We start from the raw sequence: 13,466 nt of genomic DNA on the forward strand, positions 1-13,466 counted from the left end.
TATATATATGTGTGTGTGTGTGTAAAATAATAAAATTTCTGTTTACTAACATGGAATTTCAAATCTGAAGAATTGCATTAAGGTTGGATTTGGGAATTTGAAATGGGGAAAAAAAATACCTATCATAAATTGAGTTTTCTATGAAATTGGAATTAAATCTAAGATTTTGATACGAAGTATCAAATAAAACAAGAGTAATCAACTAAATATTTGCAATGAAACTAGATTTTAATTTTAAAAAAAGCATTTCAAATCCAATTTGCAGTAATGAGGAGTGTAAAATAAGTTCTGAAATCGTGTTTCAAATATTTAATCAGCCACCTATGTTTTCATCATAGGTGGTCGCAATATTTTAAGGTAAAATTTACACTTGTAACTGCAGATATATGGCACCATTTAATACATCAGTATAAAAAAATACAATTATTTACTTTAGGTATTTTTTTGTTTCCATAAAGAAACCTTAGAACTGCTTTAAAAAAATGTTTACTTGTATCTCAACCATGGCCAGTGGATGGCAGCAAAGCGCCTTTGACGCCTCTAAACACACCGCAGAGTAAGTAGAGTACCTCGCTCATCAGATAGCGGCAGAGATGGCCGCCTGTGGTTTGTTCCGCTCATTTTCTTCCAACTTTTCCACAGTTTGGCCCTTACTTACCCGCTCACCGCTGCTCTCTCCTCTGAGACTGGCACCTACAGCTTATAATGGGAGAACACTAGCTTCTTCAAGCCGATTATCAGCAGGTATTTGTCCCTGGATTTGTTTAGACTAGCACGTTAGCCCACAGTCTACACAGCAGCACCAACAGGAGGGGGGGAAGGACATGCTAGAATGTCAGCTCTGCTACATGTGTGGTTAACACATGCACCAAAGACTACAGAGTCTGTTGTTTTGTCTTACAGCACTTAAATTCACAGACAAACACGAATGGATTCGAGTAGAAGATAACGGAACAGGTACAGTCGGCATCAGCAACTTTGCACAAGTAAGTTTCCAATTTCCCACATGCCCTGAAGTAAATGATTTCAGAGTGATCTTTGACCGTGTTGTCGATCACTTGCAGGAGGCGTTGGGAGATGTAGTCTACTGTGGGCTACCAGAGGTGGGAACACAGCTTGCCCAGCAGGGTATGAAGTTTTCTACATGGTTTTGTGAACCCAGTTGCAAACGCTGGATAGTCTTAGCGGTGATTTTTTTTTTATTTAAACATCACATGTTACTGCTTCATAGGAAACACCAGCTAAATGCCAGAAAAATTCAAATTTTATGTTGCAGGGAGAATTTTCTGGTAAATGGTTAAAATGACTGGTTGCTATCAGCCATGTTTATGATACTGGTTCTTAAAAGAGCCATTTTAGTTTAGATATGTCAATTATCTGAACGCGACATATTGCTTTTAAACTATATCAATGAGCTTTAGTGGCACAGTTTAATGAATAAGTCATTAATATATGCATAACTTACATAAACTCAGAAATGTCTCTTAAATAGAACCATGTATCCTTTTAAATTATTTACTGTGCAAATAATTCAGAATAGAAAACAAAGTTAAACTTTATTTAAAATTATTTATTTGCATTTATATTCTTGTTCCATTCATTTAAATAGCTTTGTTTTAACTTATTAGAGTAAGACCATTTTATTTGTGCTATGCTTTAGCATGTGGTTTACAAAATGGGCTACTGGATAGGGATTTCCCTACAGCTAAGATATGGAAATAATTCTAAAAAAACAAAAAACAAATATGTGCATATTTTCTCAGATGAGTTTGGAGCTCTGGAAAGTGTCAAGGCAGCAAGTGAACTTTATTCGCCCTTGACTGGAGAAGTTGTAGAGGTCAACACACTACTGGCAGACAACCCCGGTTTGGTCAACAAATCCTGCTACAAAGATGGTGAGTTTGCTCACAGACTGATACTGCACTTCTGTCTAGCTGACGCATTAAGCTCTGTAAAAAAGGAGACAGTTCTTGTGTTCAATGAAAAAGTATGTTGAGTTGCACAGTTTCTTTTCAATGTGTGTAATTCCTAAATTGTTACTTAGCTCTAGATGTGAAACACCAGTCCATAACACTGGAGCATTTAGTTAAAGAATAGCTCAGCTGAACAGATGAATGTGCTTTCTGAAACACAAGCCTGACAGTTTAGCTTTAGGTATTACTGCTGCATGTGTTCAGGTAAAGAAAAAAAACATATATTTCATATGCATCTCAAAAAAGCAAATGTTGCTTTTAGTAAATACTGTTTTTCTCGAGGCCACATGATTCTTTTGTTGGTCAATAGATGGCAGCATTGTACAAGTATATCATTATACTACTAATAATAAAAACTTTCCTTTTTTACTCCTAAAAAATGCCTAAATGAAGCCAGTTTTATATAAAAACAATGCAGTGTAGTTATATAATTACTTATAATTTTAAAAATGTGATGCCAACTAAAACAACTCTTGGGTTTCTTAATTTCTTGAAATATATTTTAAGAACTTTATTGTTTTGCATAGTGAAAGGATATTTTTTAACTCATGTCTCAGCCCGTTCATTGTTGAATCACATCTTACCCTGTTTTCCTTTAGGTTGGCTGATGAAGATGACGATTGCAAAACCCGCTGAGCTCGACGCCCTAATGGACGAGGCAGCATACGAGAGATACATCCACTCCATCGAGGACTAACCTTTGGTTGTTTAACGATTATTATGCTCCTGCTTTATTTCCATCATTACTGGCAGGGAGGAGCATTTGATGTGCCTCTCAGTTCCATCACAATGCTTAGCATCCAGCAGCAAAGGTTTACAGCTCTGTACTGTTGATCTGCCGGGGCTGTAGAAATGTGAACTTTAGAAAGTCTTTACCTACTGAAAACGACTGACTTTAGGGGACCTCTCAGTCTGCACTGACTAAAAAAAAACCTGACTTCTTACAGCTACACAATCTTTAAGCCGACGAAAAGAAATCAAGTCATTAAAAAAAAGCTTCCAAGCATTTCAGTCAAACCTGAAATTCAGCCTTTGTATACGTAGACTTAAAATGCACTTTGGTCTTTATGGTATTAATTTGGTTTGTGGACACTGTGGATATGGGACCTGTGTAATAGAAAAATAAACATTTCCTTACATGTTCAGTTTGTGTGAAGTTTACTTCCGAACTTTCAGACGGTATCTTAAAAACAAAATCGGTTTGCAGTTTGTACGTCTTTGGTTGTCGTCGTGGCTGCACCAGGTCATACAGAGAAACATCCAGCTTCCAGCATCATGTAAGACACATACAAAATGTTTAAAATGCAGCAATACAGGAAAATGATAACCACCTCAAACTAGACCTATGGCAACCAGCATGCCCTGACAGCAGATAATGGGTGGAGAAACACGGCAGCTTTGGCTTTAACAATTGATGCGACAGCAGAATAAACTGTTGAGGCTTTAACGCCACATTAGGAAGAGATGCATCTGTTGGTTAAAGGTTTATATTATGTGATTTTATATAATAGCTTAGTGAAGCTTTGCTAGATAAAACAAAATGCAGCTTTTCCACCAATGGGGGTAGGAAACAAGTTCTCAATATTTTATCACATTTTTTTGCGAAGAATCCGCACAAAGCAGCAGGTATTTATAGAATGAAAGAGAAATGATGCACATTTGATTTTTGGGGGGTGTTTCCAGATGAAATTCAATCTGCCTTCAGTAGTCGTGTAAATGCTACATAGAGTCCATCTGTGTTCAATCTTGGTATAAATATCGTTGTTCTGATAAGGTCTGAGAGGTTTGTTAGAGAAATAACATCATCATGAAGAACAAATATCAAATTGGAATACTTAAGGAGAATGTGGAAGATTTTACAGAGCATTGTTCACACTCTGGCACACCATCAAACCCATCCAGACATCTCCATCCCCCTGAACTGACTGGCCAGGTAGGAGCAGAATTGAACAGGGAAGCAACAAAAGAGGCTCTTATTAACATTAATGGAGCAGCAGAGATCCGTAAGTCAGGTGGGAAAATGGTTGTACATTTCAAAGATACAACCTTTGTAGAAGAGTGGTGAGACACCAGGTGGGAGAAGATGATGACACCGAAACTGGACTTTCTGGCCAACATGTACATTATGCATGGTTGAAACGTAATATTGGGCATCACCATCCACCCATCCTCAGGGTGGATGGTGGTGGCATCTTCATTTTGAGGATGCAGGGACAGGGAAACTGGTTAGAGTTGATGGGGAAAGTGAATGGAGCCAAAAGCAATCACTGTTTTCCAGGAAGAAAAGCTATGGGAAGCTAAACATATCCTGAGATTTACAAGAACAACAACCATAAAAGCAGCATGCGCTGCAGTGGAATGGATTCAATCAAAGCATATACATGTCTGAATGGCCCAGTCAAAGTTCAAACCTAAATCCAACTAAGAATGTGTGGAAACCTAAAAATTGGTCCTCAGAAAAATTGGTCACAGACTCTCTTCATTGTAACTACTTTGAGATTAAATTTCCAAATCCAAGGACTATGCATCAGTTTCCTTCGACTTCATAGTTGTGCACTACATTGTATTGATGTGCTATATAAAATCCTAATGAAGTACATTGTGGTTATAATGTAGAAAAATTGGAAAAAGTTTAAGAAGACTTAATTTTCCAAGTCGCTGTATATATAGGAATTTGCAATACAATAAAGTACACTGCTGTCTGAACCAACATTGTAGTGTGCATGTAGAGGGATGGAAGTTGCTTGTGGAGACAGCTGCTCACTTTAAAAAATACACCAGCAATGTTTTAAAACCCAACCAAGACAAGTACATTTCTTAACTTGCACTTTTTTTAACATTACAATTTTGTAACTTCGATCCTTGAAGTATTTCCTGTTCATCTCCGCTTCAGTTCCTTGAAGCGATGGTGCCACCGGGTATGACAGAGAACTTGTCCTTGGCTGTTGGAGTCCTTCTGGCCCTTCCGCGGTTTGATGGAGCCGGAGGGAGCCCCTCCATTCTGCGGTAATCCCTCTCTAGTCTCTCCTGTCTCTGTGCTCCCTCGTACATCACACTAGCTGTAAAGTCTGTCTCATTTAGGAACGCTATGGTCTCGTCCCTCTTGCGGCTCACGTATCCTTTCAGGACAGCGTTGTAAGGGTTTGAGGCAGCATCTGCGTCCGGGTCTTCCAGCTGGTGTTTAAATTCCATGCGGGTGATGACAGGCAGCAGGAACTGTTTGCCCTCTGTCACCACAGCCCCGTCCCAGTGAGACAAACCTAGAGCCTCAGACACAAGGCGTTTGGGCAAAGGCACCAAATCACAGCCTGAGCACTTGTCAACATACTGTTGAAACTGCTTGCGCACCAGAGCCACATCTTGTAGAGATTTGCTCCTCTGCTCCTCTAGATTAGTAACTATTCGTTCAGGATACGTCTGGCCAAACACCACACCTAAGAGGCAACAGATGTGCAGAAAGTGAGTTAGGGCCCCTGAATCAGAAGGTGTTGAACCTGAAAACATTTGATAAATTTCTCACCTGCTCGCCGCAGCATGGATGCAGGACACTTCCAGGGTTTGTGTATGAGCTCGTCTGGCAAATCCGCAAGCTCAGGACACCATTTCCTGACATAGCTGCCGTATGGGTCACAGGTCATTGCTGCATCAACTGGATGCATCACGAAGTTCCAGTGATCCAGGCCACACATACCACCGTTCTGCCACATCATAGCATCGATAGCAACATCTGCGTCCACGAGGGTGTCCTGAACATGAATAAATACTTGATGCGGTTCAGTAAGTTTTAGGTAGGTTTGACTTTGTAATGTTTTACATATTTCTCCCAGTCAAAGGTAGGGAGAATAAAAGTTTCTTAAAGCTGAGTTCTGGAGGTTTGAAGATTTCTAAATATTAAGCATTTTAGATAAAACCAGATATGATAAAATGCAGTTCAAGTTTATGACAAACCAATGAAATAGCCCTTTAGATACAAAGTTGTAAGCTACAAATCAAGTTCCCAAAATAAGAAAACGCTTTTGTACCTGCAAGATTCTTACCTGGAACCAGCGATAGCCCTCTTGCCAAGGCAGATGGAGATACGCAATGAGAAAAGATGCCACTACATGTCGCATGTAGTTGTTCATCCAGCCTGTCAGCCACAGCTGCCTCATGGCTGCGTCAACCAGAGGGTAGCCGGTTTTACCTTTCTGCCAAGCCTTTAGGTGGTGGCAATCAGTGCTCCAACGTAAAGCCTGCAAGTAACAGAAAATTTATAATTCTTTGTAATTAATACAAAGAATTACATACATTGATAATGTGCTAATATAACAGTGTATCTTAACCTTGTATGGAGGTCTGAGTGATTCCCAGGGTAGATCAGGAAACAGTGTTAGCTGCCAGTAAGCCAAATCCCTCCAGGCCAGCTTCCGCTGGAACTTTGGGGGTCGACACTTGGCTCCTTTGGCATCCCATAGAAGCCAGCGTGGACTGAGCTGACCGAAGTGCAGGTAGGGAGACAGACAGCTGGTGTTCGGAGCATCTGCCCTGCCTGACTCTTTTTCATATTTATACACACCTAGAAATTGAAGGAATAAACATACGCAACTATTTAATGGCTTTCCAAGTAAAACTGCAATGCAATTTATGTTTAATAGACACTGAGACGTCTCACCATCATGAAGAAAGGCTTCCAGTTGGGCATGTGCGCCATCTTCACTAAAGTCCCAGGACTTGCGAATGTTTGCTGCCCAGTCAATCTGCAGGCAAAAATAAGACACCACCATCACATTACAACTGCAAACCTCAATGTATTTCATTAAGATATTAGATGATAAACCAACACTAAGTGGTATTTTTTTTTTCAATCAGTAGGAAAATGGAACAGACTTCTCCATTTTTTTCAGAAATAACTAAATAAAATCTAAAATTGTGATGTGTATCATGTCTTGCTATAATACCTCCAGATAAAATCCACTACTGCCTTCTGAAGTCACTAAAATCAGAAGAGTTGTCCTCTGTGTATTCATCATAGCTGTTTGATAAGGTTTCAGAGGTTTGTTGGAATACATTAGTGTTCAAACAGCATCATAAAAACCAATACAGATTTGAAGGACAGCTTAGTATTTTAAAAAAGTGCCAACCTTTGAAAATCTCAGCAGTTAAATTTATCATCTGCAAATGCAAGCACTGTGGCTCATTTGTAAAGCTACAAAGACATAGATTCCAGCTAAAAGGAGAGACTGGGCAAGGAAGGAGCAAAGAGGCTTTTTAATTTTTGAATTGTTAAGTTATTTAGTTTCTCGGCTCACAATCGTGCCGTCCTTCCTGCGTGGCATGCGTGCGAGGCCAAGCATATCCAATGGGACACCTTGTGGCCAACGGGTAGGTGAAGGAAGAGACTCTGGTGGGTCCAGAGGAACACCTATAGAAGCTCCTGGGTTTTGTCTGCAGCAGTTCATGAAATGAGACACTGAACCTATGCCTACATCACAGAGGAAAAAAGAACAACCTGATCAAAATGTTCACATTTCATTTTAGCTTTAATATAAAGTGAATTTTGTCAGTACAAACCTCTGAGCCCCACACCCTCTGTGCTGACAGAAAACGGATCTCTGAGACAGTACGAGTGGAACATTTTACATTCAACGCCTTCTTTGTGCAGGGCTGAGAAGACCACATCATCCCTCTCCTTCAGCCACGGTTCGTACAAAGCATTAGCCATCACAGTTTGTGCCCCGGTCTCCTTTACTAATGTTTTCAGCGTATGCAGAGAAGATCCGTCTTTGTTCCCGTCTCCACTGGCGTTGAGAAAGATGAGATGACTGCCAATCCGTTCCAGGGATGCACAAAAGCAAGACAAAGCCTGATGAAGCCAGTATTTACCTGTTAAATAAAGGACATTTAGTCAGTGAATACATTGGAGATTAAGATTGTATCAACTTTCAGCTGCGTGAAAGCTTTACAAATAAAATGTCTGAGTCTTAGGGCAACTTACAAGCTCCCCCCATAGCAACGGTGACCCCTGGACCCTCCTCCTCCTCAGGACTCCAAATAAAGACAGGAATGACAGGTGCACCCAGCTCAAGACATCTGATAAGAGCAGGGTTATCACAGAGTCTAAGGTCTCTCCTGAACCAAAGTAAAACAGGTGGTGGCGCTGATGGAGAACGGGCTAAACCTACAATCTGCTGGGCAGCTGCTTTTCGCCGTTGCCGCCTATTTTTAGAACGTCTCGGTTTCTTTGATAGATTCAAATCTCCCTCCTTCATAACTTGGCCACTTATGGATGCTGTGTTTGGAATAGAAAACGAGGCAGAGGGATCTGGAACATAAAGAGCCTGGCTTGTTCCAAGTGATTTGTTAACACCTTCAACATGTGTACTTTTATAAGTTTGGTTCTCTCTGAAGTTTTCCTTACTACCGGACATTGACTGCGCCACAAAGGCACTCTTTTCTCTGCCAGGTACATCTTCTTGTTGGGTGCAACTGTTTCCCTGAGACTTTGCGCTTGAATTACGTAGAACGCTGCTTGCATTGCCGCCGCCTGCAGGGTGCAGGGATAATTGGTTAGGGGTTGATATCTGTTGATCCTTCATTTCCAGAAGCGAGAGAGCCAGAGCAAGCTCCAGCTCATCATCCTCCATCTAGAAAAAATACAAAAGAATGTGGGTTTTTAATGAAAACAAAAAGATTTCAAATATATTTGCACAAACAACTAATTTTCTTTTTGAGGGACTACATCAGAAGTGTTTGACTCCGATCATTAAGGGTCACTGATATGTACGTTGTAGGTGTTTTATGGTTCCGACACAGTTAATTCAAGTGACTAAAATACCTCCTCAAGTTATCCAGAGGCCTGGTAATGAGCCTGTCATTAGTCAGGTGTGTTGATCAAGAATGATATCTGCCATTAAGGCCCAAATGTGGAGACTTTGGGCTTCAAAGTCTCAGATACAGTGTCCTAAATACACTGTACCTTAATTGAGCAAATTAAAAGTAACAATTTTAGCACAAACAGGTTTTAATTTAGGCATGTTCCAAATTCAACCCCGACAGGGGTCCCCATCTCAAATCCTCAAGAGATACTGCTTGCAACTTTTAGATACATCTCTGCTCAATAAAATGGTTGAAAAGTCTCTTCAGCATGCCATCAAGTTCAGCAGAGGCCCGGTAACGACACATTCATTTGATTTAGATGTCATGGAGCAGGGATACATCTAAAAGTTGCAGGGCAGTAGCTCTTGAGAACTGTAGTTGGTGACCTCTGACCCCAGACCATTCTGCTGTCAAATCCAACAGATGTTTAGAGTGATCAGAGACGTCTGAAAAAAAAAAAATTTCCAAAAGAAAATTTAGGAAAAACTGACTATAGATGCTGACAGAAAAAAATAAAATAAAGTAATGGAAAAGTTTCACAATACACACATTTAGTTAAACACAAAAATAAGTAAGCTGTGTGATGCTATTTATGATGAAATGCACCTCATGGGAGAATCTGAATTAACCTTTTGATATGTACATATCATGAAACAGGTTCTACGACATACTGACTGATTAGGACTGAATACAAAGACACGCCACACTTTTTAGATTTTTATTATTTAAAAATAATGCATAACTTACTTTACACTTCACAATTATTCACTGCTTTGTGTTGAAATAATACTTGAAAAAAAACATTTTGTACAGGTGTTATTGACAAGCCTCAATTAGTGTTAACTTTTTTCTAGCTAGCAAGAATAGCAATAATTATGAAACAAAATTGATGACATAGATAAAAACTTACAAAACAGCTTGATGTAACTTAGTTGTAAATTTGTAAACTATAGTTGGAACGTTTTAAACTTACCTGTTGCTATTTTGCTCCGAGGTTAATTATTACTGCAACCCATTTATTAACTATGTGGCTTTTGAGTAACTGCTTTTATATTGCTGCTTTTCAAACCCACATTATAACCCATTAGCTGCTTCCATTTAAAAAGTGGACACACGTTTTTAATGTAGTCTTTTTTTCTTCACTGACCTTTGAGAAATATTCCTGGTAGATGGAACTGAGGACAGAGTGCAGCCGGATGTTGGCCGTGGACAGTGGCTTGATGATGGACAGAAACTGTGAGCGGGTCTCTTGGTGCCCCAGGACGGAGACACACATCGCGAAGAAGCCCTCCGGATCTTCTCGTCCCACCAGCACCTCCCTCAACATCTGTCTCACCGCAGCTTGGTCACCGGCGGCTGAGTGAGGCATCTTAAATGTGAAAAGTGACGGTATAGTGCAAGTAAAAGTGTGTTAAACTGGCGAACATTACGTTCTCTGTCGCCAGTACTCGTTACCAAACACCAGCTGACTAGTAGTTACAAAAGCCGTGTGTGTGTGTGTGTGTTTTATAACCTATGTAATAAGTTGACCCTACCAGTAGGGGGAGCAAAAACGTAACGAAAAGCAGACCAAAAAAAAAAACGAGTGCCGGTTCTAACCATGTGAGTAACCGAAGGAACTCCTTGTTTACATTTCATTAATTAGATAGAAGGTAGAGCCGCATAGATGAATTCATGGTTTAGAAAAGTCATTGTCTGCAGCATCGAGGCTTCCTCTGCTTCAGTTTTTTTTTATTTTGATTTTAACAAATCAGGCAGAAAGTTCATCCGGGGGCTCCAGACGTCTAAACAGAATCAAACACAGTGGTGATAGATGTAATGTTGCTGTGAAGTCATGTCCTTTGTGTTTTATTTTATTTTATTTTTTGCAAAGCTTTAATCTTGACAAGGGTTTGTTCCTTTTTCGCTGTGCACACTGTGATGAGAAAGCAAGAAACAAAAAGAAAAAAAAAAAAGAAAAAAAACAACAAAGCCAGGAGACAGTGTACCCAGCAGTGAATTTTTAATCATGGTCTGCATTCCCTGCTGTTTAAGGGTCGCTAAGTAATTGATTTTTTCTAATGAGACAACGTGCAAATTTTGAACATAAGCAGCAGGGGGTGGTGCTTTGCCAGACTTGTGGACCAACTTGTAAAACGAAGAAGAAAAAAAAAGAAGATTAGAAGCAGTATCAAAAATGTGACTTTAGACTTCAGCGCCAAGGGCCTGTTTTTTTTTTTTTGTTTGTTTGTTTTTTTTTCTAACTTCCATGTGAAGAGCAGTGACAAGAGCACTGGTATGTGAGGAAGGCAACCCAGAAAGAGAGGAAGAAGGGAAAAAGATTGAGAGAGAGGGAGAATCAATAGTGTTTAGACAGAGAAGTGGAGTCTAAGTGTGTGATCAATAGAGAGCAGAGAGGAGAGATTAGCTGCTTTTCTCCCTCAAACTAACACTGACAAATTGGTGAATTGGTGTATCGGCCCTTGGGCTAAACGGATTGACCTGCTGTTTCCATGTTCCACCGTGTACTGTCAATAAAGATCTGTGTTCGTTGCGACTCTCAATGAAGAGAGTGAATGAAGCACCAGAGGAGAGGAAAAGGCGAAGGGACAGCAGGAAACAAAATGTAAGAAGTGCAACCTCAGGTAAGGCTGGATACACACAAAATGTCCTCACCTCTGTCTCATTAACAAACACGCGCATTCACACGTGCATCCTCGTGCACAGCGTTATAAAACCATAATAACATCTCCAGGAAAATTAATGGAAAGACAGATTAAAAACTAAGTGAGGAGAAACGGGGCAGTGGTGTAGCTATTTGCAACTCATAAATCATCCTGACACACCCACGCGCATGTCGACACACACACACACACACACGCATACACACACACTCACACACGTACTGTAATTAACCACAGGCTATTTACTCTCTCCTGCTGTAAATTAGACATGCAGACACAGTTATTACATTAGGGGAATCTGCCATGCAGAATGCTAACAGGAAGAGGAGGGTGGCGGGACACACAGGTACACAACACAAGCAGCTCATATAAAAATAAACACACACACACACTTGCATGTACACAAGAAAGAAGCTATGGAAGAATCATAGACTGACAGGAGTGAAAATGAAGCTGCAGCACAGAGAATAGGGGCCCCCAGCTCTTTGTTCCCTGCTGCATTTCATTATCTGAAACGCCAGCCGACACACACACACGACTCACGCTCATACAGACACACGCAAACGCACCTCCCCCTCCCCTAAAGCTGTCTGCCTTCCAGTCTATGCACACCGCATACACACATAAAAAAAAGAAGAGGAAAATAGAGATACTGCGTCAGTGCCATTCACTGGCATCTGGAGTCGGTCATGACAAGCATGTCTGCATGGTCATCTTTAAATCAGCAAGTGCAGAAGCTGCTGCTCTGAGTCTTCCTCATCTGTTCCTTAAAGAAAGCACTGTCCCATAACTTCCATTTTTAAATACAACAAAAAGATATGTGGGTTTGATTGAAGAAAGTATTGGTATTCTATCCGGGGGAGCTTTTAACAGTTTTTCTTTTTTTCTTCTTGCAGCCTCTCTGTATGTCCTCTTGTTTCCCCTGCCTCCCTCACCCCTCTCTGTCCCTCTGTTTTCCCACGGTGATCGATAGCTCATTACAATCATTGACTGCAGCTCATCAGCACCTGTTAGAACTGGAGAGACGGAAAAAGGCGCACAAGGCGTCTCAAGATTATCGATAAGTAGTCGGATCTACGTTGAATTTGGCTTATAGTTTCGAATTGGGTATTTTCTATTGCACATCCATCGCTGCAGGTGTCTAGTTTGCCTCTGCTTTATGGTCCGTGGTCTTGGGGAACATCTTATTATGCAACTCACGTGAGTACCGTGGTTTGTTGCTATGGTGATTGCCAGGGGAGCTGGAGTATTATAGGTGTTTATCCTAGACAGGAGAAGGCTACTCTCTGTCTATCAGGACATGCCACACAGTTTGGACCACACAATAAGATCAACACATGCAGTCACATGAGGGCAAATGAAAGACATATTCAAATGCAGATGTGAGCAAAAACACAATTTTGTTGCTTTGTTCATTTCAAACATTGATATTCCAAGGAAAAAGTAACTTTGTATAAACACAAAGCTGTTGGTTTAATGCGTTGCTCCAAATGTTTGTTTTTGGAGAGGATAGATTGTGAGCTAAAAGAGGGAAACAGAGAAAAATGGGTCGAGTCAGAGAAGCTATTAGAAACTGCACACCATAGTTAAAAGCAATGAAAAATGTGTTAAAAACAGAATAAAACCTCCAGAGGTCCCCCATGGATTCACGCTCAGGATGTGGTCTAAAGAAAAAAAGAATATTGGCGTGAGTGTGAATTTTTAAGGAAAAGTGGATATAAATGGGGGAACACAATGGCGGCTAGAAAAAAGCAGAAGTGTCTCCCTTCATGCATAAATTACACACATCATTTACATATTCATTATGTTTTGTGTTATAATGAGAGTATTTGCTTAATAGCTTCACCACCACTGGCAGCTTTTGTTTGACACAACAGAATTTAAAGAGTGGGGGGGGGAGAAAAAAGAGGAAAAACAAAGGATCATAGGTCATCTCCGTAAAGTGGGTGAGGTCAATGGTACACAATCAATTTTA

The 13,466-nt window shown here is 40.4% G+C and overlaps 2 protein-coding genes across 2 annotated transcripts; one reads left to right on the plus strand and one right to left on the minus strand.

Annotated features, from left to right (window-relative positions):
- The first annotated feature begins 557 nt into the window (after positions 1 to 557).
- On the plus strand, positions 558 to 3,118 carry LOC103133777 (glycine cleavage system H protein, mitochondrial-like). The gene is made up of 5 exons (XM_007545676.2): positions 558 to 744; positions 904 to 986; positions 1,065 to 1,128; positions 1,764 to 1,895; positions 2,573 to 3,118. The coding sequence occupies exons 1-5, from the start codon at positions 594 to 596 to the stop codon at positions 2,668 to 2,670; spliced, it is 528 nt and encodes a 175-aa protein (XP_007545738.1). The 5' UTR covers positions 558 to 593; the 3' UTR covers positions 2,671 to 3,118.
- A 133-nt stretch (positions 3,119 to 3,251) lies between these two features.
- On the minus strand, positions 3,252 to 12,495 carry LOC103133779 (deoxyribodipyrimidine photo-lyase). Its single transcript, XM_007545677.2, has 9 exons — positions 9,976 to 12,495; positions 7,948 to 8,596; positions 7,524 to 7,835; positions 7,262 to 7,434; positions 6,625 to 6,709; positions 6,296 to 6,528; positions 6,011 to 6,205; positions 5,494 to 5,719; positions 3,252 to 5,407 (listed from the first exon to the last, which is right to left on the minus strand). Exons 1-9 carry the CDS (start codon positions 10,195 to 10,197, stop codon positions 4,863 to 4,865), a joined length of 2,640 nt encoding a protein of 879 aa, XP_007545739.1. The 5' UTR covers positions 10,198 to 12,495; the 3' UTR covers positions 3,252 to 4,862.
- Positions 12,496 to 13,466: the final 971 nt, after the last annotated feature.

This window comes from Poecilia formosa, unplaced genomic scaffold (assembly GCF_000485575.1).
Source record: "Poecilia formosa unplaced genomic scaffold, Poecilia_formosa-5.1.2 Scaffold13, whole genome shotgun sequence".
Taxonomy (NCBI): domain Eukaryota; kingdom Metazoa; phylum Chordata; class Actinopteri; order Cyprinodontiformes; family Poeciliidae; genus Poecilia; species Poecilia formosa.

Coding starts and splice junctions, on each gene's coding strand:
- LOC103133779 (XM_007545677.2), bottom strand. CDS start 10,197: ATGCCTCACTCAGCCGCCGGTGACCAAGCTGCGGTGAGACAGATGTTG. Junction 7,836..7,947: donor CGTTGCTATGGGGGGAGCTT/GTAAGTTGCCCT, acceptor TTTATTTAACAG/GTAAATACTGGCTTCATCAG. Junction 6,529..6,624: donor GGAAGCCTTTCTTCATGATG/GTGAGACGTCTC, acceptor TTCAATTTCTAG/GTGTGTATAAATATGAAAAA.
- LOC103133777 (XM_007545676.2), top strand. CDS start 594: ATGGCCGCCTGTGGTTTGTTCCGCTCATTTTCTTCCAACTTTTCCACA. Junction 987..1,064: donor GCATCAGCAACTTTGCACAA/GTAAGTTTCCAA, acceptor GATCACTTGCAG/GAGGCGTTGGGAGATGTAGT. Junction 1,896..2,572: donor CAAATCCTGCTACAAAGATG/GTGAGTTTGCTC, acceptor GTTTTCCTTTAG/GTTGGCTGATGAAGATGACG.